The sequence below is a fragment of the Protopterus annectens genome, chromosome 2.part2, assembly GCF_019279795.1.
Source record: "Protopterus annectens isolate FY-2018-M chromosome 2.part2, PAN1.0, whole genome shotgun sequence".
NCBI lineage: Eukaryota > Metazoa > Chordata > Ceratodontiformes > Protopteridae > Protopterus > Protopterus annectens.
Genome location: NC_056730.1, coordinates 611,350,976 through 611,378,457, shown reverse-complemented (window position 1 = coordinate 611,378,457; position 27,482 = coordinate 611,350,976). Strand labels below are relative to the sequence as shown.

General features: G+C 37.7%; 1 protein-coding gene across 1 annotated transcript in view; it reads left to right on the top strand.

Annotated features, from left to right (window-relative positions):
* The window catches only part of LOC122795743 (neurofilament light polypeptide-like), a 124,157-nt gene that overhangs the window by 34,045 nt on the left and 62,630 nt on the right, over nucleotides 1-27,482 (top strand). Inside the window, exon 2 of the mRNA XM_044064054.1 lies at nucleotides 22,274-22,398. Within this exon, the coding sequence (XP_043919989.1) occupies nucleotides 22,274-22,398 (125 nt within the window). The remainder of the gene's footprint in view (nucleotides 1-22,273; nucleotides 22,399-27,482) is intronic.

Genomic DNA, 27,482 nt, shown 5'->3' with positions numbered 1-27,482 from the left:
GGCCTTAAGCTAAATGACAAAAAATGTATAGTTATACCCTTTGGGAAAAACAAGGTAACCCCTAATTACCACATAGGTGGTGATCCATTAAACACGGAAGAAGTTATCAGGGACCTGGGGACCCAAGTTGACAGTAACCTCTCTTTTGACACCCACATTGCCAAAGTGGTTAGGAAGACCTTCTACATTGCCCACCTGATCATGAAGGGATTCACATCCAGATCAGGAGAGGTCATTGTACCCCTGTACTCTTCACTTATCAGACCAATGATTGAGTACAACGCCCCATTCGAAATGTACCTTACCCGACACCTGCAGCAGTTGGAAAGACCCCAAAAGTTCCTCACCAAAAGGATAAAGGGGCTCAAACATATGTCATACGAAGCCCGACTGAAGAAACTCCAGCTCTATTCAGTCGCATACCGCCTGCTCAGAGGTGATCTGTGCCTGACATACAAGGCCATGTCCAACCTGGAATTAATGGACATGCTCCACCTCAAAAATCCAAATCCACCAGAGCCACGAGAGCAAGAGACTTAAACCTCAACACGGATATAAATAGGATGTGCTGGAGGGACAGATTCATCACCCAGAGACTCCCTACACTATGGAACAGAATCCCAGTCCATGTGAGGCAGAGCCCCTCACTGACTCTGTTCAAGAGAAATCTTGACGAGTGGATGGGAGATCGTAGGTTTACCCCGGGAATCATCTCTGTATCACTGCTGGACAGAGGCACAGCAAACTAATGGGTATAGTATTCTCATCCTAAGGGGTGGTGAAAGCCACACACACTCTTGCTAGGCTTATAAATGCCCTAGGGCAGATAGCCTAGTATGAACCTATGAACCTATGAACAGTTACAGAAATGTATATAGAACAAGATCCATAAATGGTAAAAGGAAGATACAGACATTAAATATTACAATTGAAGCAGTGATGTAAGTATTTTAAGTATTTCAGTTTACACAGTACATAAAATAAATAAGAGTTATGTAAGTTAATTATACAGTTCAGAAGGCTAGTGTTAGGAGAAAAACTTGAGAAGAGGAAAAGACAGAGAGAAATAGTAGGCTGATATATTGAAGTTTATAAGTATTAGTTAGGCATTGCAGAATAAGGACATACTTAAGGTGGTTTAATCATGTAATTACAGGAACAGATATAGTTATTGAAACAGTGGTCTTTTAGTGCTGATTTTTATGTTTTTATAGAGTCTAGTTGGGTAATGGAGGGAGGGAGTGCATTCCATAGTTTGGCAACAGCATGGGAATAAAGGTATTGTTCAGCTCTTTTGTTGAGTTTAGTTATGGTTAGAAGTTTTTTTAGAAGACCTAATATTCCAAGTTAGGGTGTGTGTTTGTATCATAGTTTGAAGAGAAAGGCAGTAATTTGGGTTGTATAGCAAATTATGGGTAAGAGTTAGTTGGGTGTAATACTGGTAATGGGGAAATTCAAACCAATTTAAAGTTTTAATGGCCAGGCAGTGATGTGTGCAAGTTGGCATACAGGAGACAAACTTTGCTATTTTGTAGTAGCATGATTGTAACTTATTCATGAGAGGTGTGTGTAGGTTAGTGAAAATGGGGCTACCGTAGATGAGGAAAGGGAGAAGTAGACTGTTAGCCAATTTTAACCTGGTGGACATGTCCAGACAGAGTTTGTACCTATAGAGCTTACCCAGCTTAAAATGGGTCTTTTTGATGGCATTGAGTATATGATTTCAAAGGAGAGTTTATCGTCAATTATGATGCAAGGTAGTTTAGATATTTTTACAATTTCAATTTCAGTATTGTTTTGTAAGAATATTTTACAGTCTAGAGTTAAAGGCTTGGATGAGAATAGTAAGAGTTTTGATTTTTTTGGGGTTAAGTACCAGTTGAGAATCATTAAGCCAGGATTTGATTGATGTAAATGCTTTTTGTGTTAATCTTAGGAGATTTGAGATGATGTTCGACGAGATGATTATTGTCGAATCATCAACATATTAAATGGGCGTACTTTGCTGGGATGCTTTATGGAGATTGTTAATGAATATATTAAAAAGCAAAGACCCAAGAATAGACCCTTGGGGGACTCCAGTATTGTTGATTAAGTATTCAGGTTGTTTGTTTTCCATCTGACAGATTGGTTTCTATTTTGAAGATAGTTGTGGAACCAGGTTAGAGCATGTGGGGAGCAGTTTGTGGTCTCAAGTTGTAAAAGTAGTTTAGGGTGGGACACTGTATCAAAGCCTTTACTAGGACTAGTAATATAACTGAAGTTAGTAGACCAGCATCAAGAGCTTTGTTTACAGTGTTTGTGAATGAAAGTAAGGTTGTAGTTCTACTGAGAGCTGGACAAATACTGTGTTGAGTGGGTGCAAGTAAGTTATTGTCAGTGAGATGTTTTAGCAAGTGAGAATGAATACATTTTTCTAGGATTTTAGATAGAAGTGCAAGTATAGGGATGGGCCCATAATTAGAGAGATCACTGGTGTTATGCCATGGTGGTATGGCGGTAGCATTGTTACCTCACAACAAGAGGTTCTCCCATTCGATTCTCGGCGTGGCTTGGGAGTGCCTTCTGTGTGAAGTCTGCATGTCCTCCCCATGGTTGGGCAGCGTTCGAAAGACATGCGTGCGTAAATGGGCTTACCTTCTTTGAAGGTTGGGCATCGAGCTGGCACCTCGGCGTTTCATAAAAATCTACTGCCAATCATTAGCGGACCGGAGTTCTGCTGTGGCGACCCCTTACTGGGAAAAAGCCAAAAGTCAAACAACAACAACTGGTGTTGCCACTTTTATGTAGCGGAGTAATAACTGAGTTTTTCCAGAGTTGTGGGACATATGATTCTGAGATCAATTAATGAGAATGCTGACAGGGAAAGCTATAGAATCTGCTGCAAGTTTTAGGTGTTCAGCTGGGAGGCCATAGGAAGGTGGAGAGCATGGCTTTAGTTTTGAGAGCAGTTTGCACACTAGAGAGGTTGGTATAGGTTGTATGGTAAAAGGAAGAGTGGATGGGATATTGTTTGAGTTGCAATTTTCAGAGAGGGAGTCGAGATTTGAAACCAGGCTAGAAAATATATTGTTGTTATCATTACAATTTGAAATTTTATTAGTTTGTAGAGCAAAATCATTAACAAGTTTTTGGATAGTATCAATAAAATGAGAGTTGAAAGATTGGGCAATTTCTTGTGAATCTTTGTCAGGATATGGTGTTGGGTTATATTGAGATCTGGGATTAAGAAGAGAGGAAACTGAGCTCCAAAACACTTTGGGGTTATTTTGTTGGGTAAAAAGTTTAGTGGAGAAATATATATTTTTTATCATAGATGGCATTTTTTTTTTGTTATAGTTGCGAAGTTGCTTATATTTGAGTTCACTTTGTGGGGTGTTATTTATGTGCCATTCTTTCCAGGCTTTATCTCTAGAGGTAAGTAGCTGTTTAGTATGTTTTGTTATCCAAGGGGCATGGTTAAGCTTAGCCCTTTTGGTACATATAGGGGCAATACTGTTAAGAGTATCAATAAAGACTTTGTTAAAGTAGTTAACTGCATCATCTAGTGGGAGTATCTTGGATGGGTACTAATTATGGATTTTTAGGGTATCTAAAAATATCTGTTGATTGAAATGAGTGAGATTCCTAGATGTTCTTAGAGAATGCAATTTGCCAGTTGTGTATGGATTTTATGGGTATAGGCAGATAGATGGTCATTAAAGGTATTAAAGAGGGTTCCGGCCTTGGCATATTTTTGAGGGTGTGAGACAAGTATCCAGTCAAGGGTCGGCTTGGTTTGTTTATTTACCATACATGTTAGGTCTGTGATGAGTTGAGCAAACTTATTCAAATTTATACTATATGATGCTCATTTGGAGATGAGAGATTGCCAGTTTATATTGGTATCACCAAGAATTATGGTTTTGTTAAATATGTTAAGGATTGTCCAGGACAGTAAATCATCCAGAGTAGGTATATTTTGACCTGGTGGATATGAAGTACAGCAATACATAATTGTTTTCTACTGTTGATATGTAGATTTGCCAGTAATAATTCCATATTTCCAAATGCTGCAATAGGTTTGAAAAATGGAGTACTAGCTAAAGTGGCATGGTAGATTAATGTAACACCTCTACCTTTTTTGTGGAGCCAGCCATTTCTAAGGATAATATAACCCAGGGGGATTATTTCAGTGTCAGATATATGTGGTTTTAACCAGGTTTCTGTGAGTGCTACAATATCTGGGGAGTTATGAGAGAGCCAGGCCTGGAATTCTTTGGTTTTGTTACAAATACTATGTACATTGATTGTAGTTATGCAAAGGTTTTTGGCACTGGAAAGAAGGTTGTGGATTGAAGGATTATTTGGACCTGGGTTGGGGTGAATATCCTTATATTGGGAGAGGACCTGATAGTGATATGTAAGGATGGACTAATAATGGGTTAGTGAGAGAGGCCTAAGAAGGGGATTATAAGTTAATTTTAGTTTGACTGACAACAAAAATTTTTAACTTTGTTAGGCGACAAGTATAGCAGTTTAATAAAGAAGGTGATATGTCTGAAAAACTGTTAGCATTAGAATGGGGTGCTATGGATAGTGTGTTGAGATACTGTAGGTGGGGAATTGACTGTAGTATGGATGGAGGTGGTATGGGATAAAAAGAAAAGAGCAGTGGTAAGGGTGATTATGGCAGTACCGAGTTTTAAGGTATAGAACATGTTAAGAAATTATAGTGGTATTCTAGTTAAAGATGGAGTAGTAAGTAGCTTCTGGAATGGAGAAATTTTATAGGGAGTGTGTAATAGACTGGGGATGTAGAAGGTGTTTAATTCGGGTGGAGTTATGGGATGACACTGGTGATAGTATAAGGGCTTCTACTGGGAGTGAGAGAAGAAGGAGAGGGGCATACAGAAAGTATAAATGTAATGGAAGAGGGGGTGAGTGGGAATGGGGGTAGGGTAGGGGAGCTGACTGAGCCCAGTGTGGCTTGCACCCTGTCCCTGAAAAGACTGAAGTAGCTAAAAAAAACTGTCTCCAATTCAGGAAACAAGCTAAGTAAGATTATGGCCAAAAATGTAACTAAATGTTGACTGGGTGGGGGGGGGGTCAAAGCTGGGATAGTGAGAGCAGCCAAGAGAAAAGATAGAGTCTGAAATACAACGTACTTGCTGTACATGATATTAGCTTTATGTGAAACACAAAGCTAAAATCTACATAAGAAAGATATCACAGGGTAAATTTTAGTGTTTAAGTAGCTGGGCATGGGGGATGAAACACTTGACGTAGCTTTAAGAAATTAGAAGTAAGGGGGAGGAAACAAATTCCCTGTGGGAAGGGGTACAACAATACCAACTAAAATTTTAGAAATGACTGAGGAACTCTAGCAGCATGCTCCTAAAGTTATTAAAAACAGGAGTTCAGGTGTTATTTAGTGGTTATTTAGCAGAGAATGCTAAGAAATACATTAGTTTGTAATGTTTTTTGTCTTGCAGGTTTATGTCCCTGAGCTATGGAGGTGAACCTGTTCATTTTAGAGACAAGGCAAAGTGTCTAGAGTGTTGGATTCAGTGGAACATCAGAGGTTAGGGGAACTGGAGAAAGATAAAGAAAGACACACAGCATGAAATATAATCCTGCTATAAAACTGATATACAGAGATGCCACCTAAAATACAGGGTAACTTGCTGCGTATTGCTAAAGCAGAAACACAAGTAGATCGAAAAACTGCACTTTAGAGAAAAACATGTGAATGTAGTAGACAACAGTAATTGCATGTGTGGGCACTTAGAGTCTAGCATAATTATGTACATATTAAAATAAGGATTTCTGTAGATAACAATCAACACTATTAAAGCAGTGGCACTACTTGTAAATGACAACACTGTTGAGAGCAGCAACACAGTAATATGCTGTACTCACAGAAGTACACTAATTACAGGGAGTAAATTGCCAGGGGCCAAAACAGCAAATAGAGAAATTGCATAAATGTCTCATGTTGCCTAATTACAAGAATATGTGCTTATCACAAATCAAACAGAGGCAAAAATATATCTTAACATATGACCATGCTATTAAATAGCTATCATTGTGAAATAGAATGCAAGCCGGTAAAAACAAGCATAAAGCTAGAGCTGAGTCACTAATCAAATGATATAATTCAGTGCTGGACTCATTAAGGAATGTCGCAGTAAATCAGCAGCTTAAGTGAAATTGTATACTGAAAATACTTCTTTCAAAATAGACAACTGTATTGCTGGCTATGATATACCCAGACCATAAATAAATAAATAGTAGTAGATGTATTACATTCACTGTACATTCACAAAAAAAAAAAAGAAAACTAAGGTGTAGTTACTTACTTGAGAGCAGGCTGTTAGGAGATGCTCGGTACCTGAAGAAAGTAGGATTTAAAAATGGTGTCTGAAGGTTCCTAGGGGCTAAGGAAACTCTGTAAGGAGGAAAAGTTACATGGGATAGGGAAGGGGCAATCTTCCAGAAGGAAAGTGTGATGTAATGCACTGCATAGACTTGCGCCCAGTCCCAGAATTGAAAGAAGTAGCTAAAAAAAATATCCCCAATTTGGAAACAAGGTAAGTAAGATTATGGCCAAAAATGTAACTAAATATTGACTGGGTGTGGGGGGGGGATCAAAGGCTGGATAGTTAGAGCAGTCAAGAGAAAAGAGAGAGTCTGAAATACAATGTACTTGCTCTAGAGGAGATTAGCTGTAGGTGAAACATACAGCTAACATCTAATTTAAGAAAGATACCATAGGGGTAATTTTAGTGGTTAAGTTGCTGGGCAGGGAAGATGAGACACTTGATGTAGTTTAAAAAGTTAGAATTAAGGGAGAAAGAAGCATTTTCCCTGTGGGTAGGGGCAGAACAATATCAACTAAAACTTTAGAGATGACTGAGGAACTCTAGTAGCATGCTCCCAGAGTTACTAAAAACAGGATTTCAGATGTTCTTTAGTGGTTATTTAGCAGAGAAAGATAATACTTACATTAGTTTTTAATGTATTTTCTCTTGCAGGTTTATGTCCCTGAGCTGTGGAAGTGAACCCGTTCATTTTAAGGACAGGGCAAAGCTTCTGAAGTGCTGGCTTCAGTAGAACACCAGAGGTTAGGGGAAATTAGTTTATGTATTTTCTCTTGCAGGTTTATGCCCCCAAGCTGTGGAGGTGAACCCATTCATTTTAGAGACAGGGCAAAGCTTCTAGAGAGTTGGCTTCAGTATAACATCAGAGGTTTTACTGTCACTTTAGTCTGTATCATACAGACTGCTCAGAGGTGACCTGTGCCTTGCATATTGAGCAATCTCTGACCCAGCTTTAATGGAAATGCTGCACATTTACAACTCAAATGGCACACAGGTCACTCATTGAAAAGACCTTAACCTGGTATGTGACATCAACAGAACTTGCTGGAGAGACAGACTTATCTCACAGAGGTTGCCATACCTTTGGAAGAAGCTTCCTATTCATGGTAAACAAAACCCCTCATTGGCCTTATTTAAACATAATTTGGACAATAGGAAGGGTAACTGGAAATTCACCCCAGGGGTTCCACCTGTGTCCTTCTTGGACAGGGTCAATACGTGCTGATTTTAGTGTCTGCTTGAACCAGACATCCTAACTCTGATGTAGCTTTTCTCCACTGAAAATAGGCATGAGTGCCCAGTCAGACCAAGGCAATAAATGAATAAATAAATAAAGAGCTATCACATTTCTTATAGTCAACTATACCATGGTATAGTATATAAGAAGATGTGTGTGATCGATCTAGATCTGTAGCCGCACATTTAACCATGGAATGTTGAGGTTTCCATTGTATGCTCAAGGAGAGTTAGTGTGCTCTTTGGAACAGCAATGATTTAAATAAGATTACAGAGAAATATATGCTAACTTCAAAACTGCTGTAATCAGAGCCATCTGCAGTCATCATGGCACAGCAGTCTCAGAGTTAGAATATGTAAATAGTGAGGGTGTGGGAAAATGCACTTGTCCTTCTACAAAAATCACTTTTTCAGTGTAACAATGAGTTGCACACTTCACTGTTGTCTTTCATGAATCATAAATACTTCTTCAGAGTACAAACACTTACACTGAAGAATCCCAAAATTCCAGTAGGACACCAAATATTCCATTACAAACAGATGAAAAAAATTAAACAAAATGGAACATGATCAATGACTTACATGCATCTAAAAAGAAATACATTTCTGAAGGGGGTGAAGGCCCCATCCCACTGTAACACAGTACTCCTACATATTTAAATATATATCTCTGAAGTGCAGCTATGGAGTTAAGGAGGAAACTTCATTACCTCCATAATTCTTTGATCTCTCTGAAATAATTATATACCATTTTAAAAACAGGACAGTTGTATACTTAAACGTGGAAAGGATAATAAGTTAGTTTCCTTATATAGATCTATCTCATTATTAAATGTAGACTATAAAATATTTACTTCCATCTTCACCACAAGATTAAGAGATGTAGTAGATTAATTGATGAAGATCAAACAGGACTTTTAGTAAATAGCTTAACATATGATAATATAAAAATGGTAGCAAACTATCTTAGATTTAGCAAAAGTATTGAACAAGAAATTGGCCCTAATTAGCTTAGATATCGAGAGAGCTTTTGGTCCTATAGATTGGACCTACTTGTTTAAAAATATAGAACTATTTTAATTTCCAGAACAATTTAATGGAGTATTAAAATACTATATAGAGACTCCAAAGCATATGCAAAAACTGGATCTTACATTTCTCAAGGATTCACTTAAATAATGGCACAAAGCAAGGATGTCCCTTGTCTGCTCCACTGTTTGCATTAGTTATCAAACCCTTAGCTCTTAGTATAAGAAGTAATGAAAAAATTGATGGATTCTCAATTAACAAGCATTGTCAATCTAAAATACAGCTTTTTTTGCAGATGATATTTTACTAACTATAGAAGATTTAAATTATTCAGTCAAAAAATAGATGAAATTGAAACATTTCAAAAAGTATTGCTGCTGTAATTTAATAACAATAAAACTGAAACTTTAGTGTTAAACCAATTATTAGATAACGATTTTAAAGATAAATATAAATATAACTGGGAAGGAAAAGAATACTTAGGAATAAAAATCTATCAAGATGTGAGAAAGATTATTAATAATAACTTTGAAAAAATAATTGAAGAAGTGTTACTTCTTATTAAAAATGGAATGGATTTTTTTTTTACTTTTGGGGATAGGATAGTACTTACTAAAATTATGATATTACCCATGATTGTATATATTATATATACATTGCATTTAATACCTGACAAAAAACTTTAAAAAAAAAATGGAAACAAATGTTAACTTCATTCTTATGGCATCATAAAAAGCCGAGAATTGCTCATAGAAATCATAATAGACTTCAGAAGTATAGTGGTATTAGCTTCCCAAACGTAGAATCTTATTATATTGCTGCAAATTTTAACTCTATTATACTCTAAAAAGAATCAACCTACACTAGACATTGGAAAGCCATCCAGGATCAGATTATACTAAATTCTTATATGTTTATGAAATGTGATAAATTAGAAATATGTAACAATTCTTTCATTTGGTTAAAAAAATTGACCTTAGAAGGACATTCATTTCAATCTTTAGACTCTGCATATATGAAATCAATTCTTATAAAGTTAAGAATGATTTTTTTTGTGCTTTCTCATTGTACACACCTCTAGATTTAAGGAAACTACATTTATATCACATCATTGAAATTTCAAAATATCGAATCTGATATGGTTGACACCATTTCATCGATATTTTGAAACTTCGTACATAAAAAAATTAAAAAAAAATAAAAAAATAAAACAACTAAACATTGCACCCCCCCCCCCACATCCCCACTATTTAAATGTACAAATTCTGAGATTGCACAACATTGCAGTAAACGAATATCTCCCCTTATGGAGATTTCCTTTAAAACGTTCGATGTCTTTCACTTTTGCTGATATGGTGCCGACCATATCAGCTTCAATATTTTCAATCTTCGATGAAGCTATATAGACCCAAAGAAACTCATAACAATGTTAAAATTAATTTATTAAATAGATTTGGATTGGTAGTATGGTCTGATGGCTTTGAAAACAGGAAAAGCTAAGTCACCAGAATATTTAATGAAAGTTTATAAGTTGGATGAATCTTTTAACCAGTTAATATTATCTATCAGTAAAAAAAATAATTAATTTGTAGATGATATGAGTGAGGAAGAACAAAACACTATTCCCCTATTATATAAATATACGAATGCTATCATTGAAGGTAAACTGACCTACAAAGGAAGCTTGTCCAAGTTATATAAGTTAATTATAAATAATAATAATAATTCTGACGTAGAATTCTGGAGCTTTTAAGATAGCAGTGGATTGAGCGACTAATAGATGAAAAGAATAAAACTTTGTTATTTAAATCAGTTAATCAAACTTCTTCAAGTTTATACTGGACAGTTTTTATGTGGAAATGCATACATAGACCCTAGAATTTAGCAAATGCCATGTAGGCTTCACACAAAGCCTACACAGAGTTTACATATGTGCATGGTGATGTGCGGTGAACAGTAGAGCAAATTACATATTCATGCTGTGCACCAAGCTTAAATGTAAATAAGCACAGTTTTCTGGTTGGCAACAGTGTTGCCAGCCAGGAAGTCATGTAACACAACATGCATATCAAACCTGTTTAACTTAGAGCACAGTAGATTAGCGGGTTTGTGAGGAATGCCATAATGATCACTAGGACTTAACATATAATAGTTTTCATAGTGCTCAGTCTCTTAGTGCAAGAAATCTGGACAAATCCCAGCATAGCAGGGGACAGTGACCCAGAAATAGGGACAAATTTTACATATTTGTTATTTCAAACTTAGAAATGTGCTATAATAACAAGGGGGGTTGTGTTAAGATACATTTTCTGAAGGATTTGAAGTCTGAAATTCAAATATATGCAATTATTGAGTGACATCAGTCTTGATATCATCCCAGTGATTTGGAAGAAAACCACAAATGTTATAAGGAACAGACCAAAAGATATATAAGGCAAAAATCTGGACATTCTGTGAAAACCTGGACAGTTGAGCGGTATGATTGTTATGTGTATGGTCCAAACACAGCACAGGACAGTGTATGCAGCGCAGAGTATTGTGAAATCCCATTCCTGGCATTCTGTACTAAAGTTGTGTAAATGATCTGTAAGGGTACATAGACTGCCATGTAAAATAAACACACAGGAGAAGCGTGTGTGTGTGTATTGAATAGGGACACACAGATAAATTGTAGGAATGAACACATGGAAATAGGACAGGTGAAACAACCTAATGTGCAGCAGATGAGGGCATATCAGTGGAAGATAGTTGTTGCAGCAACAGCAACACATGACTGCTCAGTATAAATGTGTATTATGTGACTGTCACACAAGGTGACATAACATTGGGGAAGATGTCTGTGTGGGATAAACATTCTTACATGAAAAGTGCAGAGGATGTCTATCAGGGATGTTATATTCAAGTGGGGTAGGGTTCATATTGTGAAGCTGTGCAAACTGATTTTCCTGAATATGAGTGTAATCTCAGCAGAGGTTGCCAGCAAGTGGGACTCGGGAAAAGGCTCATGGACAACATTAAAAGAAGCCAGCACAATCATGGACAATATCAGAATAATACCACAAGTAATCCAATGTCTCTGACATAACACATGTTATTTAGAGTGATCAGAGATGATTCTGCATAAGCACACATGTACAACTGTTATGACATATTGGCACTCTATGAGGGTAATCAAGCACACTGTCCCAGCACTGTAACATCTGCTGGAGGTGTTGGAAAGAACACTGCTATACTTGTATGTGACATTATGATTAATACAGGCTAGTTGACTCATGTGCATGATATATATATATATATATATATATATATATATATATATATATATATATATACATATTTATTTATTTATATATAGCACAATCCACAATGTCATGAATGATACCCATGCCATTAATGGTGTGAAACAGCTATGTATGTACTGTCTGCATCACCTCACCAGAGCAGGTAGCATGCTTGCATCTGGTGTAGCAACTTCTTGGGGGCTCCACACCATCAAACAGTAATGTTTCTGCCACAAAATGAATACCTAGGTATGGCCAATAAGATGTGTGACAGTTCACTGTGGCAAAGGTGGGTGCCCTTCAGTTGCTCATCACTGGAAGCGGTGTAGGGAGGTACATGAAGAAGAGTGCATTGTATTGGGTTATTGGTGTGATGAAGTCTGTGAACTATGGAGGAATTATGGCCTGTGATGTGGATGTCCTTCACATGCTCAGTAGTTGTGTTACATACAAGGGAGTAGTCAGCACTGTGGCCACATGCTGGTGGATCTTCCACTTACCATCTACTCCAGGACACTGGTCAGACACCCACTGGTCTAATTATATGGTGTGATGTCTACATTATACTTGGGTTGAGTGTTTGTTTTCATGACGAAACATATTCTCTCATGTTTTTGTGTCATTGTAGATGTTATCATGGCTGTGGCAGCAATCTTTGGTGTGTGTTGATACTGTCTGTATTATACTAATATTACAGTTGGAATCAATGAATGCCATAATCTGCAGCCCTTCAGACAGCTGTTTGGATACAGGATGCATATGTCATCTGTGATATATATTGCTTATATAATGCGCAGGAAAGGGCCTAGCAGATAGCCCTGATGTACGGACCTGATCACTGAACTTGAGATATAGGTCACTTTACATATTTCAACATGTTTAGATGCCACATATGTGATACAGTGGTTTACCCACTTGATGATATAGGTGTTTATGGCCAGATCTGACAGTGTTGAGTGAATACCTCAGTGTGGATTTGTGTCAAATGCCTTGGGCTTGTCAAACTCAAAAGGATGATAGTTTTGTCAACAAGCATGACTTTGATGACCTCTTTGAGGACATCTAACAGATGTAACAGACATGATGTAGCAGTAACAACTCACACAGGTCTGATGCACACAGCCAGGATATTAATAGTGTCCATTTGGAAAATATCCATGATAGCATGTTATTCTACTTGACAGATGAGAAGAGTGAGGAAGTGTCCATGCATGCACGCATCAGGTGCTGTCCCCCAAATCTCAGATGTATGTATGTTGATGTACACCCTTCTACAGGAGCATAGTTTGTATGGAGGGTATGTTGAAGTGTGTATTCAACCATGTCAGGAAGGAGTATGTGATGAGTCATGTCATAAGCGATTTGTGGTTGTCACAGCCTATTGATTTTGTGTGATAGACCTGGATGAAGGTAAGACAGTGCATACTGGCTATCCTGATCTGGCCTAGGGTTTGAACACAATCTCTCATTGCATTACTCATCCTAAACATAGTTTTGTGTTCCAGGTTCTGCAAATAATAGATCCTAATAGAAGGGAGGGCGACCATATAAACACCTTGGAAACCTTTGAATTAAGGTGGATTCTAAGACTAAAAGCCCACATACCACCTGGTCTGAATACGGTGGTTACTATCCGGCCAGCCTTGTTAGGACCCACTTAATTAATCTTTTGTTATATTTATAAGAATGATCAATATATATCATATCATTGATAATTTGCAAGTGTGACCTTTTATAAAATTGTTGGCTTGTTGTAGGTGACCTATCACGACAAAGTTTATGGGATTTAACATCATTTCTTATTTGTTAATGATAGCATGCATTTCGTACAACATCTAGTGCTGGTATTTGTGCCACAATGAAATGCTATTCTATTTTATTTTATTTTATTTTATTTTATTTTATTTCATTTTATTTTATTTAGATATTGCCTGATAATATATCTAGGCACCCTATACTATATGGAACATTGGGAATAAACTGTTGTGTGACTTCGGTTTTTATTTAGATGATGACATAGACATAGTATTAATATAAGGAAAAGAAAAAGTTTTATGCACTTTATGCACTTTTTACAAGTATATCTTGTATATAATTACTTCGGTCACATTGTCAATCTGTACTTGACTGAAATTATGGTCTCAATGGTTTCATCTGGTGTCGACTCATGGCTCTGACAATAATATTCTAGTATAGATATTTTTTGTGATACTAATGATATTAATAGCTTTCTTACATATAATATTAGGTTTTTCAGCATCATAGTTGTTTTACAGATATTGTTTTTCACTTGATTAGTTATTTTTGTTCATTATAATATATATTTTAATTAAGTAGTTGTTTTTATTATATATATACATAATTTTTGACTCTTATTTTTGGAATATTGTAGTTCTTAGTTTTTAACTGGTAAATAGCGTCCATCTGAAATGAAATGGAGCCTACGGGTTGCAATGCACCGTGGTCTTAGTTGCTCCGTGTCTGTGGCATTATTTTTAATATCTATTTTATTACTCATTTTATTCAGTGCAGCTTGCTCAAGATATGCTTAAGTAAACATGACCATTTTGGCATATTTTGGGTGTTAATGGCAGGTAGCATTATTGTTGTATAGTTGTTGGCAAGGTAATTAAGATGACGATGGCTGCTCTATTTTTGTCTCTGCTTTGAAAGCGTGATCTTAACCAATCAACTACTTTTTATTAGTTATTTTCCACACATGGATAAAGATGTTTATAAATGTTATGTGGAATACATCAGTATAAATTTTGACTGCCTGCACTTTCTGATGTTAAATTCTATTTATGATCATGGTATTTTATTTTATTTTATTTTACTTTATTTTATGTTTATGTTTTGCTTCAATGTCATAGTAACACATGGTTTCATGATTCTACATCTACGAAACAATAAGTAACATTGATTTTGTTTTTATCTAATTTGGAAATGTGATTTATAACTAATGTCGTGCTCTTATAAGCTTCTTTCTAAATATGGGCATGACTTCCTCAAGAATGATTAGTGAAGCACATTACCATCAATTATTGATACTTTATGCATTCTCTGATGATATTTTACCAATGAGATTTTAATTCATGAAAAATAACTGAAAACTTAAACGCTATAAATGATGTATTTAGTTTTCAAGTGGAATTTTAGGCTTATTGAAATGAATTTTGATGGATTTCTTCTTAATAATGTGCTGATTTTCTGAATTAATAGATTAATTGTAATTAATGATTTGCTATAAAAGGGAGGAAAAATTTCTGTGTAATTGTAACCTGAAGAAGCGCAATTTTATTGCGTGAAAGCGCTTGTTTCCGTTTTTGTTTTTATTATTAAATGCTGTTGGATTTACTTCGTGGTGGTTTCAAGCAATTTTTTCAGCACAATCTCTCATGCAGGTATCATTGAGAAACTCTCCCAGCTGAGGATTAAACCTTACATCACAAGATGGGCAACCAGTTGGCTCACTGACAGAACATATACTGTGAACGTTGGTGTATCAACCTGTATCAATAGAGCTGCCACCACTGGTGTACCTTAGGGATCTGTGCTTCGCCCTTTATATTTGGAATCTATTTCACAGCAGTTCAGTCTAAAATATACTGTCTTTGGCTCACCACTGTTGCTGATTCTTGCATATCAGGTGCAATCATTGAGTCCACTAGTGATGATAATGTACTACAGTAGTGGCTAACACAGAACTTGATTGGTGACAAAGCCACATGATGTATAAATAAATGCAAAAATCTGTCTTTATTTTGCCCCTCTGAAAAGTGGAATTTCTTTCTAATTACAACACTAACAACAGTCCTTTTATGCTGAAACCCAGTGATGCAATCACTGGGAATACATGTACATAGCATTCTGAACTTTGACCACCAATTGTCCACACTGATATTAAAAGCCCATATTGTGCACAGCATAAGTCATGCCATCATATTCAGATCTGAGGATTATATTACAGCACTGTACTCAAACCTCATCAGAACACTAATATAGAGTATAATGCTCTATTTTGCATGTACCTCTCCAGATGCAGAGACCACAGGAGTTTCTCACCGAGAAAACACAGTGCCTACAAACCATGCCATAATGTATGTGGATAGACTGAAGCCATGTCACTGTTATCCGTATTGTACAGGAAGAGATGACTTCTGAATGGCCTCTAGGCCAGTCTCTGACCCAGCCCTAGTGGGAGTAGTGCACATCCATAAATCAGATATAGCACATGACATTCGCAGTGTTTGGTGAGGAGAATATGGCAATAACAGTTTCTCACATGCTGGTATAAAATGCTCTCTGTAATGTCAAGCAAATGCACACACACACACACACACACACACACACACACACACACACACACACACACACACACACACACACACACACACACACACACACACATCGCAGTTGACTTCAGTGAGAATGGAATCCCTACCTAAATACACAGACTACAGAACTCTGTAGATAAAGCAAGTGTCATAGCTCAAGTCTGACTTGGAGAGTCTCAGAAAACATTTGATAGCTGTTGATATCAGAAGTGTCTGGTAAGGAGAATATGTCAATAACAGTGTTCCACATGCTGGTGTAAAAAGGCTCTCTGTAATGTTAAGCAAGTGCACACACACACTTGTTGACTGCAGTGAGAATAGATCCCCTACTTATCAAGGTACATACACTACAGTGCTTAGTAATTTACACAACCTCCACGGCACAAGTCTGACTTTTACAATGCTGTAGTTTAACTTATAGTGGATGACATCAGCAGTGCATTTTGTAGAGAAGATATTGGGAGGCCTACATGAAATGGAAGTACCGGCATCTACAGGTATCAAAATACTGTCAAATCATGGTATTGTAGCAGTAACTGTAGGATGCATACTTCTGCTGTTCTGGCTAGACAAACACACACACACACACACACACACACACACACACACACACACACACACACACACACACACACACACACACACAGACACACACACACACACTTGATTGCAGTGAGAACAGAACTCTCTACCTGTCTGAGTAGACAGACTATAAAACTCAGTAATTTACAAGCATCACAGCACAAGTCTGACTTTTACAAGGCTATGATGGCATCAGGGGTGCATGTTGGAAAGACGATGTTGGGAGGCCTGCATGAAATGGATGTGTAGACATGTGCAAGTATCAAATTATTGTCAGTACATGGGACTGGAACAGCAACTATAAGTTACACACTTCTGCTGTTCTGGCTGGGCACCCCCCCCCCACACACACACACACACACACATTGAGGTGAGAACAGAGCCCCCTAACTATTACAGTACACAGACTACAGAACTCAGTAATTTACACAAGTGACAAGACACAAGTCTGACTTTTACAATGCTGCAGGATACATTATAGTGCATGACATCAGCTCTAGATGTAGGAGAGAAAATGATGGGAGGCCTGCATAGGTTCATACTTTCATAGTTTCCACTAGGCTAATGGCCCTAGGGCCTTGCCTTTATAAGCCTAGATGTGCAAAAACCTAAGTACCATTATTGAGCATAGTTAGATGGTCATTGTTAGCAAAGCAATTTTGTGATCAGCACCGACTGCCCCTTTCCATGAGGGACATAGGTGCCACACCTCAGGTGAGTTTATAATCACCCATCTAGTTGTCAAATTTGTGGTTGAATAGGGTCATTGAGGAGCACTGCTTCACATGCAGTGGGAGCCTATTACAGAGGAGCAGCAATCACTGGGAGATATATCTATATCTCCAGCATGTTCTCTTTATGTCACAGGCTAGCTTGAGATCCCTGGAGCAAGTTATTCTTGCACCATTTGATTTATGGATGTCCAGCATTTCCATTAGGGTAGGGTCCAAGACTGCTTTCTAGGCCAGGTATAGGTTGCCTCTCAGCAACCTGTATGATACTGAGTACAGTGACAAGGCTTTCACTCTTTCCATGTATGTCATGTTTTGAAGGCCCTGGATTCTCTTATTCAGAAGCCTCTTTGATCTCTCTAGTTGCTGCAGGTGTCTGGTGAGATACATACAGAATGGAGCATTGCACTCAATTAGTAGTCTAATAAGGGCTGAGTATAGCAGAGCTATTGCCTCCCTGTTCTTGGATGCAATGCCCTTAGTTATGAGGTTGGTAATGTAGAATGTGTTTCTAACCGCTATGGACAGATAGTATTGAAGTTTAGATTGTTATAAACCTGTGTTCCCAAGTCTGACACCACTGAGTTTGAGCTTAGGGGGGTGCTATGTATAACATAATTAGCAGGGCTACTTTATTTTTTGTCAAAGGGAAGAGTGAGGCATTTTCTTGCAGTAAGTTTCAGTCAATGAGTTTGGCTCCAACCATTTGCCTGTGTCAGGCCTTTCTGTAATATGTTAACATTGTTAGGGGACTCCATATGACTGCACCCAGCTGACAGTTATCTGCAGACTTGGTAAGCCACAAGATATCTACCTTTGCTTGGACTTCAGAGAAATAGTTTCCAAACAGTAGAGTGCCCAGCACAGATCCTTGTTGTACTCTATGGGTAACTGGTCTACTGAGCTCTAATCTTGGAAAGAAATCCTTCTTTTAAGTCTGTTGAGCAGTTTCCCCACATAAAGTGCTCTGTGGTCATTGCAGCTTGCCCTGTAAACCACCTGCATTGAGTTACAGTCACCTCCTGCATTGGTTTTAATCAGTTTCTTTAAATAAGGGCAGAAAAAACATGTCAACCTTCTATATGTGCTGACAAAAGACAGTTGGCTCCACACTTATTGGTGCATGTATCCTGCAGTCTGAGACTAACTTCAACCCAACTCCTAATGTTTCTGGCTTTCCTATACACAAAGGAAGGAGCTTCTCCAATGATGTCCATTAAATATAAGATGTTCATTAAATATGAGCTTTCAATAATTATGACCTAATTTTGTCTAATAATATTAATGATGATGTGATAGTCAACAGTAAAAGTCAAGATACATCTGTCTTTAGATAGGGTGTCCTTAGATTTCTTTAACACCCTCCTGTAAGGACTGTTAAGTACTGGTGCATTTGTACTTTTTAGTTCAATTGTAAGTTCTAGAAAGCTTCTTAACATATTGCTTTCATATCCCCTTACCAAAAAATCATTTTCAAGATCATTTATGTTCTTAAGGAAGGGTTCCATTTCCGTGGCGATCTTAGACAACCTGTAGCCCTGGGACTTGACAACATTATATTTTGCTGTGCTGGGACAGAGGCTGTTATTGTATTGCAGGAAGTTTACTCTGGTAGGTTTTGTGTAAAGATCTGTGTCCATTTTTCCTTCAGCCAAGTCTTTAGTAATCTACAAATCTAAGAATAATGCTGAGGTGAGGCTGTAGGAAGAGATGAAATGCAGGAAGCTGGTTGTTTGATTCAGATAGTTGATAAAATCCTCTAATTTAGCGCTATCTCCTTTCCACACAATACAGATGTCATCAATAAAGCATAGATATGTTGCATGTATTCTCTGTTGTTAAAAACATAATCCTCCTCCCACTTGCCTAGGACTGTGTTGGCTAGGCTAGGGGTCATAGCTTCCTCCATGGCTATACCAGTATTTTGTTTATAGTAATTTCCATTAAACATAAAATAATTGTAGCTAATCACCATATCTAAAAGTTTATCTGTTGTTTCATGTTGTGCTGGTGTGCTATTGTTTTTTCTGTACAAATCAGTCACTGTTTCAATATAGTAATTATGTGCAAATATAGTATATAATGACTCAACATTTATTTGTTAATAAAATGCAATTGTAACATTTTTATTTTTGTTAAAAAATAATTAGTCTTTTATGTGTGAAATGTTCTTCTCAGCCAGAGGTTGTAACAAATAATCCAGGTAGATGGCAGCAATTTCAGTCAGGGACCCCCTGCTTGCAATCACTGGCCTCTAAGGAGTTTTTTTTTTTCTATTTTTATGTGGCTTAGGGATTCCAAAGAAATTAGACAAGCAGGGGTGATGTGTTTGTAGCTAGTCAAACAAGTTGTCTGTTAACAAGCCATCATGATATAGTATAATCAAGACTGTGTAACCAGTTATTGTATGATACCATAATCTCTTCTAAAGTTAAAGATTCATAATTGTTAGTGTCACTCAGCATTTCTTCTATCCCCTGGTTATAGCTGGCGATAACAGTAACAACTATACCCCCTCCCTTGTCAGCCTTCATAACTCGTCGAGACTTATCTCTGCCTAGCTCTAACAATGCTTTTTTTTCCTTGCTGGTTTTTACAGTACTTTCCGGATGTCCATTTTACATTTGACCTCAAAGGCTGCTAAAGTTTGGTGTAAGGGAGAGCAGTAATTACTGGGTCTTTTTATTCTTTCTTCCATTGTTTTTTTTTTTTCTCACTGGTATCAGACTTGCCATGGTACAGAACTTCCAGATTCAATTTTTGGACATAGGATTTTAAATAAACCAGTACCAGTGCTGTGTCACACCTAACATGCATAACAAAAGTTAATCCCTTTAAAAGCCCACTAACCTCAATGTCAGTAACTTCTTTTTTGGAGTGATTCCAGCCAACAGGGTAAGTTAGTACCATGGATTGTTTCTCCATTTGAATCTGGTTCCTAGGGTATAATTAGGCTCCCCCCAAGTATTTCATTTCCCTCACTCCTGTCCATTGCTTGGTTCTCTGGTCTTCTGGAGGGGCTCTGGCTGAGGTTGGGGATCATTAAAACTCCTCTTGCGCCCTCTGGAGTCTCAGAGAATTGTAGTGATAGTCTTCCAGGTGACTTCTATAGTATTGTCCTCCTCTGGAGCTCTGACATTGGTCCTGGTATTGGAATTGGTACAGGTCCTGTTGCATATATACATATATATATATATATATATATATATATATATATGTGTACATACACAGAAATATGTGTGTGTATGTGTAGATATAGATATACGTACTGTGATAAATTTTTTGGGCTCACTTACCCAGTACTTTAATGTAAACATTAACCTTTGTACTTTCAGTTGAGTACTGTAAATCTCTTAACTCTTGTTGCCTGTGCACTTTGGGTTACAGAGATAAAGAGATACATAGAGAGAAAAGGAAGATCCTTTTGTCAGTAAGTCACTGCCTGTTAAATTTCCGTGGTACTGAAAATGTGAAGTAAAGATATATTTTAAAAACAATGCTGGAAAGGAGGTCCTAGTTAGGCTGCAGCATATTCATAGAGGAATAAAACCCTGACTACAGCCCAGATGACCTAAACTTGAATAGCGACTAAGATGCTTGATGGAACAGGCATGGTAGGTGGGTATGCTTATCCTAGGGGAGGGATGATGGCTCCCACCAAGCTTACATCAGGGTTCTTATGGCAGTTTCTTGTCTGAAGAGTGGAATCTCATCATAATGTAGGGAGTTTGCTCAGGGAAGACATGGGCAAGACCACCCAAGATGGTGAAACTAATTCTTGTTGGTGCCTGTAGAAATGCATATATTCACTAACAGAAGGACATAGGTGATCTTTAGAGTAAGGCAAGTGCTCATGTCTCCCACATTGGAGAGGGTTATGCCATAAATAAAAATGCTGTAATTGCTAAGATGCTAACAAGAGCACAGACCACCCTATTGGCTGCTTGGGTGAAAGGACTCCTCCCCCAACATCACAATAACCAGACTGGCAGGATGCTTGACGATTAACAGCTACAAGGACAAAATTCAGACAATAAAATTAGTTTTTAGACTGTTGGTTTTGTGCTTTACTTGATCATTTGGTTTTCCAGGCTACAGAATGTTGATAGTTAATGATGTTTAATTTGAACATCAGCTACTATTTCTGCATCACTTGCATCTTGCCAGCAGTGCTGTTTTCTATTCTATTTCCATTCCAGCTTTGACTTTAAACTCATCTCCTTTCTAGCTATTATTGCTTTTTAATACCATTTGCTGTAATAAAAAGTAGTTAAAAAACACAGCTCAGACTATCGGAGGAAATTTTTTGACTTGGTTTGTTTCCAGTTTCTTAGATTTGAATGCTGATGTTTGTTTACACATTGTTTAAGGAATCCATTGACAGAAATGCAGACATTAGCTTCCATCACTAATGTTAACTCTGTTTTTGTAACCTGTTTGTGGTTTTAATAAAAGGTGCAACAGTCTTTAGAATTTTTGTTTTTTCCCAGCCATGTACATATAAGACCAGCATGTCCAATGTATTTCATTATTTTTTTGTTAAGAAATAACACAAATATGGACCACATAAGGATTTCACAGTAACACAAAAAGTATGATGACTTATTTTTTCAGGGCCCAATTCTTCCAATGCTTAAATTTAAAAAATAGATGAATATTTTATGGTGTGTCAAAAAGTATGCATAAGTTATTAATCATATTTTTCTCTATATTAGGATAGGATAAATGAGCTGGAAAAGGAAATTGTAGAAGCCAAGCAGGAAATGTCTCGTTACCTGAGGGAATACCAAGATTTGCTGAATGTAAAGATGGCCTTGGATATTGAAATTGCAGCCTACAGGTAATACCTTTGTCAATATTATACCTTCTGTAGTTTTACAGAAAGTGTGAGACCCCCAAGATGCATCTCATGGACAAAACAATCACTAAGCAAGGGTTATGGGGGACCTATTGACAGCTATCTTTTCCAAGTGACATCATAACCACTTAAGCTTAAGATTCCATTAACTTAGTCTGTACCCTCAGTCTACTGTGTTTTTCACATTTATTTATTTATTGAAGTTTTTAATGATGTAAGTGAACTAGTCCCAGCCACAGGATAATTTTCGGCCACAATCAAGGCTATAAGGTAAATAGCAAACATATCGAGTAAATTCAAAATTACAATTAGTCATGCACATAATGAAATGTACAAAATGAGGCAGGCTCTAGCTTACATAATAATCTATACAAACAAGGAAGAATATCGCTTACCTGTAGATATAATGTACGGTCATCATCATCATCATCAACAACCCCATTTTTTAAATTTTCTACATGTCGATGGGGTGTAGAGTCAACTGTCATCATCTATCTTGATTCAATGCCACTGTCCTACCTTCTTTTATAGTCATAACTGATTGTTGCAGGTCCTCTCATTAGGTTCATCCATCGGTTTTCTGGATGCCATCATTTCTTTTTACCTTCTTCTGATCTGTTTCAAATCTTCTTCACCAAATTGTCACCTGCTATTCTGTGTATGTGCTTGGACCACGGTAACCTGTTCTTCTTGGCCTTCTCAGCAATTAGAAGTACTTGGGCTTCTTCTCTGACATCCACATTTCTTCATCTGCCCCACAGTGTACATCCTACCACCCATCTCAGACACTTTATCTTCATTACCTTTAACTTCCTCAACTGCTCTGCCTTCACTGCATAAGGAATCTGTACCATACAGTAGCACTGGTCATACCAATGTCTTGTACAGCTTACTTTTCAGTTTCTTTAGCATCCTTCTGTCATACACTACCCCTGCTACTCTGTGTCAATTGGCTGTAGCCCCTCTAATTCTGGCTCTGACCTCCTCATTCAGACTTGCCTTCTCCTCAACCATTCGTCCCTGGTACTTGAAGTTGTTAACTTGTTCCACTGTTCTCCTTTCAATCTCAATTCTCAGCTTCTTCAGATTTCCCCCATTTACTGCCATTACAACTGTCTTAACTGTACTAGGTTTCATCCCATGTGCCTTTAGTTTTGCATTCCATTCCCCTATTATTTGTGAGAGTTCTTGACCAGAGTCTGCTTATAATGCCACATCATCATTTGTAAACAACAGCTTTGTTGATCTGTCCCCCCTGATCAGTTTGCTTGTGCTGTCCATTGCCAGTATGAACAGCAATGGGCTTTGAGTGGGACCCTAATGCACACCCACTCCCACTGGAAACACCTCTGTGAGTATGAACATTGTTTGTACTTGTGTCACTGGGTCCTTGTACACAGCCTACACTAATTCTACCGATATCTTGGACTTTGAACCATTGCAGGATTGCCCAAATCAGCTATCAAGCAGAGAAATACCCGTTTGGAGTCTTTCTTAATCTGTAGTCTCTTCTCAGTTATCTGTCTCACTGTAAACATTGAGTTGGTTGTGCTGCATCCCAGTCTATATCCAAACTGCTCCTCTCCTGCCATCATTTCTAATACTCTGAGTATTTGTTTATCAGTCACCATCTCAAACCTTTCAAGCAGTATGATGGGAGTTTGATACCTCTATACTGTCCACAGTTGTGAATGTTCCCTTTGTTCTAGTACACTGACACTAGCTTGTTTATTCTCCAGTCATTTGGGATACGCTTTTCACTTCATACTACTGTGAGTACCCCCAGGAGCTGTTTATTTCATAACTCACCCAACATCTTGATCACATCTGCAGTGAGCTCATCTGAGCTTGCTACTTTCCTTGACTTAATTTTTCTTAGTGCTGAAGAAGGATGGTTTTGGGCAGGGCACAGAAACAGGGCCTGAATGGTAAGGTCAGGAGGGAGTGGTGGAGTGTCCTGTATCTGGCCACCTGGTTGGTGTGCCAATAAAAGAAACAGACTTTTTTTCTTAGCCTGGTCCATGTTTTTTATCTCCCACTTTTTCCTGTATCCCTTCTTTCTTTTGATGGCTTCCTGGACTTCTGCATTCCACCACAAGCTTTCCTTATGTACCTTACTTCCATACCTGGCTCAACTGCATATCTGTTCTGTGGTCCTTACACACTCTGTTTTTGAGATGCTACCATTCTTCTTCACTCCCCATATTTCCTGTTCTTCTTGAGGTGTTAGAGCCCTGAGTATTTCCTTGAACTTTTGCACTTTCTCTCCAGTCAAGTTCTAAGCTTTCAGTCAAGTCTCTGTTGATCTTAGAGCCTTTTATGACCATGGCTTGCAGATAATTGTGGCAAACAGTGGCATATGCTCTGGGCTGATTGTTTCAGTAAGGATGAATTTGCAATCAGCTGGGGATGATTCTACCCAGCTGCCCTTTCCTTACTCGGAGGAAGTCTGCCCAAGTTACATGTTAGCTACTCTTCTATGTGATCTTGTGACTATCTGTCTTGCTGAACCATGCATTGGCCACCATCAAGCCATTTAGCAGAAGTCCAGAATGGCTTCTGCTTCTTTATTCCTGATGCCCCACCCACGTGGACCCAAGTAGTCCTCATATGCTGTTCAATCTTTCCCAATATGTGCATTCACGTCCTCCATTATCAACACCAACTCATGCTGTCCTGCTTTAGCTAGTAGGTCCTGCAACTGCTGCCTGAATTCATTATTTTCTTTATTGTTGCAAATCTGCTGCTGAGCATATGCTGAGATTCTAAACAGTACCTTATTCTTACACTGAAAACTGATTATCATGACTCTGTCACTAATACTGATGACATCCCCTCACTTTCTTCTGAAACCTCTCCCTGACTACAATTACCACACCATTTCTGTTATGTTCTCCTGCTAAGTAATATACTCTGGATCCCAAGCCAAATGGCTTTACTGCAGTGCCTTTACATCTTGTCTCCTGGATACAGAGGATGTCTAGTGTCCTCCTTACCATCATGTCATTTGCTTCCAAGCTGCATCCTGTCAGTGAACCCATACTGAGTGTAGCAATCCTTTGTTCATGTTTGACAGGTTGAATGGTTTTTGTCCAGCTTTCACTCAACAGGGCTATCCCATGTATCCCAAGCTGGACAACTGGACCGCAGCCAGACAGTAGCTTATTGATCCAGGGCTGCTGGGCTTATAGACTGCCTCCCACCATTAACATGGATCATTGGTGTAGGTCAGAGTAGGCCAGGTCTTCAACCCACTTATCTCCAGCAAGTACCCATGCCCATTTTTGCAAACATTTGTCAACGTGACCCAATCACCTAGAGCTAATTTGACACCTTTGAGTGAGTAGTCTTGACACAGTGTGTAATCTAAGATCTGTGTTCTCCTGTCTAGAGTATATTGCACACCACAGTTGATGTCCAAACTGTTTGCTCTATACCACTCTTCTCATGATACGCACCATTTAGACTTTGTGCTGCTGCGCATTCTTGGGTGAGTTTGAGGTAGAAACACTCAACACACAGAGACATAGAGAGAATATGCAAATTTTATTCATGCATTGGCTGGAAGTCAGGCTTGAGCCTTGTACTTTGTGCATTGGAGGAAAAGACTTTCATATTATGCCAACTGTTTGTATAATTTACAATATTTCATAGTAAAGTGAAAAAAGTGAAACTATTTCCATAGTACCATGTTATATTCAGATATGTGATTACGTAACTGAATGCTGAAATGGTTTAAGGTTGATCTATAGCTTGAATGAGTAGTCAGTATTTTCAGTGTTGATCTATAGCTTGAATGAGTAGTCAGCATTTTCAGTGGATCCCTTAAACAGCTGCACTTATATTTAACCACCAAGTGTGCTTTTAATCATTTTGAAAACCAAACAACTGGTCGATATTGTGCATTTTTGAGACAAAGTATTCCAGGTGGTAGGGGCTGTTTTATAAATGTTTTCTCATCTACTGCTATTGTGTAACCCGACCTTTCTAGTTGAAAGGTACCTTGATGTCTTAGATTGCCACTGGTGTGTCTTACAGCTTGCTTCTATGTTGTGGAAAACGGATAGCATTTAGCAGTTTCACTACCAATAAATATACCCTAGAATTCAGAAAGGAGTTAGCATTGGTGAAATGCTACATGACAAAATTAGCTGTTTTTTAAACATTCATTGCTTTATGGAATGGGGGTAATGTAATTTGGTATTCTTTGAAACTTAACATGAATACACTTAGGTGCATAGGTATTTAGTTTAAAAGCATATTTAGCCCTATACCTTGTATTAGAAAAACCCTTTCCAAAGTACTACACTGCAATAGACATTCACACACACGATAAATACATCAGCACACATGCACAATTGTAAATCTATCAATTTACCTAGCCTGTACTACAATCCTCAACCTTAGACACTAAATCTATCTCCTTACTTAGTCATTACTTTATCTCAAACCTGCAAACATATGCACCCACTCCCACCCATAATACCAAAATATCCCAAGTCCAAACTTACCTTTCACAAACAGATTTGATCAAACATGTTTCAACATCTTCTGCGTTTGACAATGTTTGACCACTTCTGCAAGCACCCTCAACATTTGACAAAGTGCAGTTTGACCACTTGTAGGAAACTCATATATATCTACATATATATATATATATATATATATATATATATATACATATATATATATATATATATATATATATATATATATATATATATATATATATTATATATATATATATATATATATGGGTCTACTTTGTTTGTACAAAGTTTCAGTACTTCGAAACCCACTTGGTCGAGACCAGTTGTTCGAAGTACTAAAACTTTGAAAACAAAGTACAGAGATCACAATACAGCACGGAATGTGAATATTTGCTTTCCTCGCTGTAGTGCTGTCTCGGAGTTGGTATAACTAGGGGGGGGCGTGGGGGGGCACATGTTTTCTGCGATTTTTTTTTTTTAGTCAGCTGATCCAGCGACTAGACTTCAGCGAAAGTGCAGTTTCATTGAAATGCACTTTCGCTGAAGTGGGCATCTGCTTTTCTTTTTCTAAGTAAT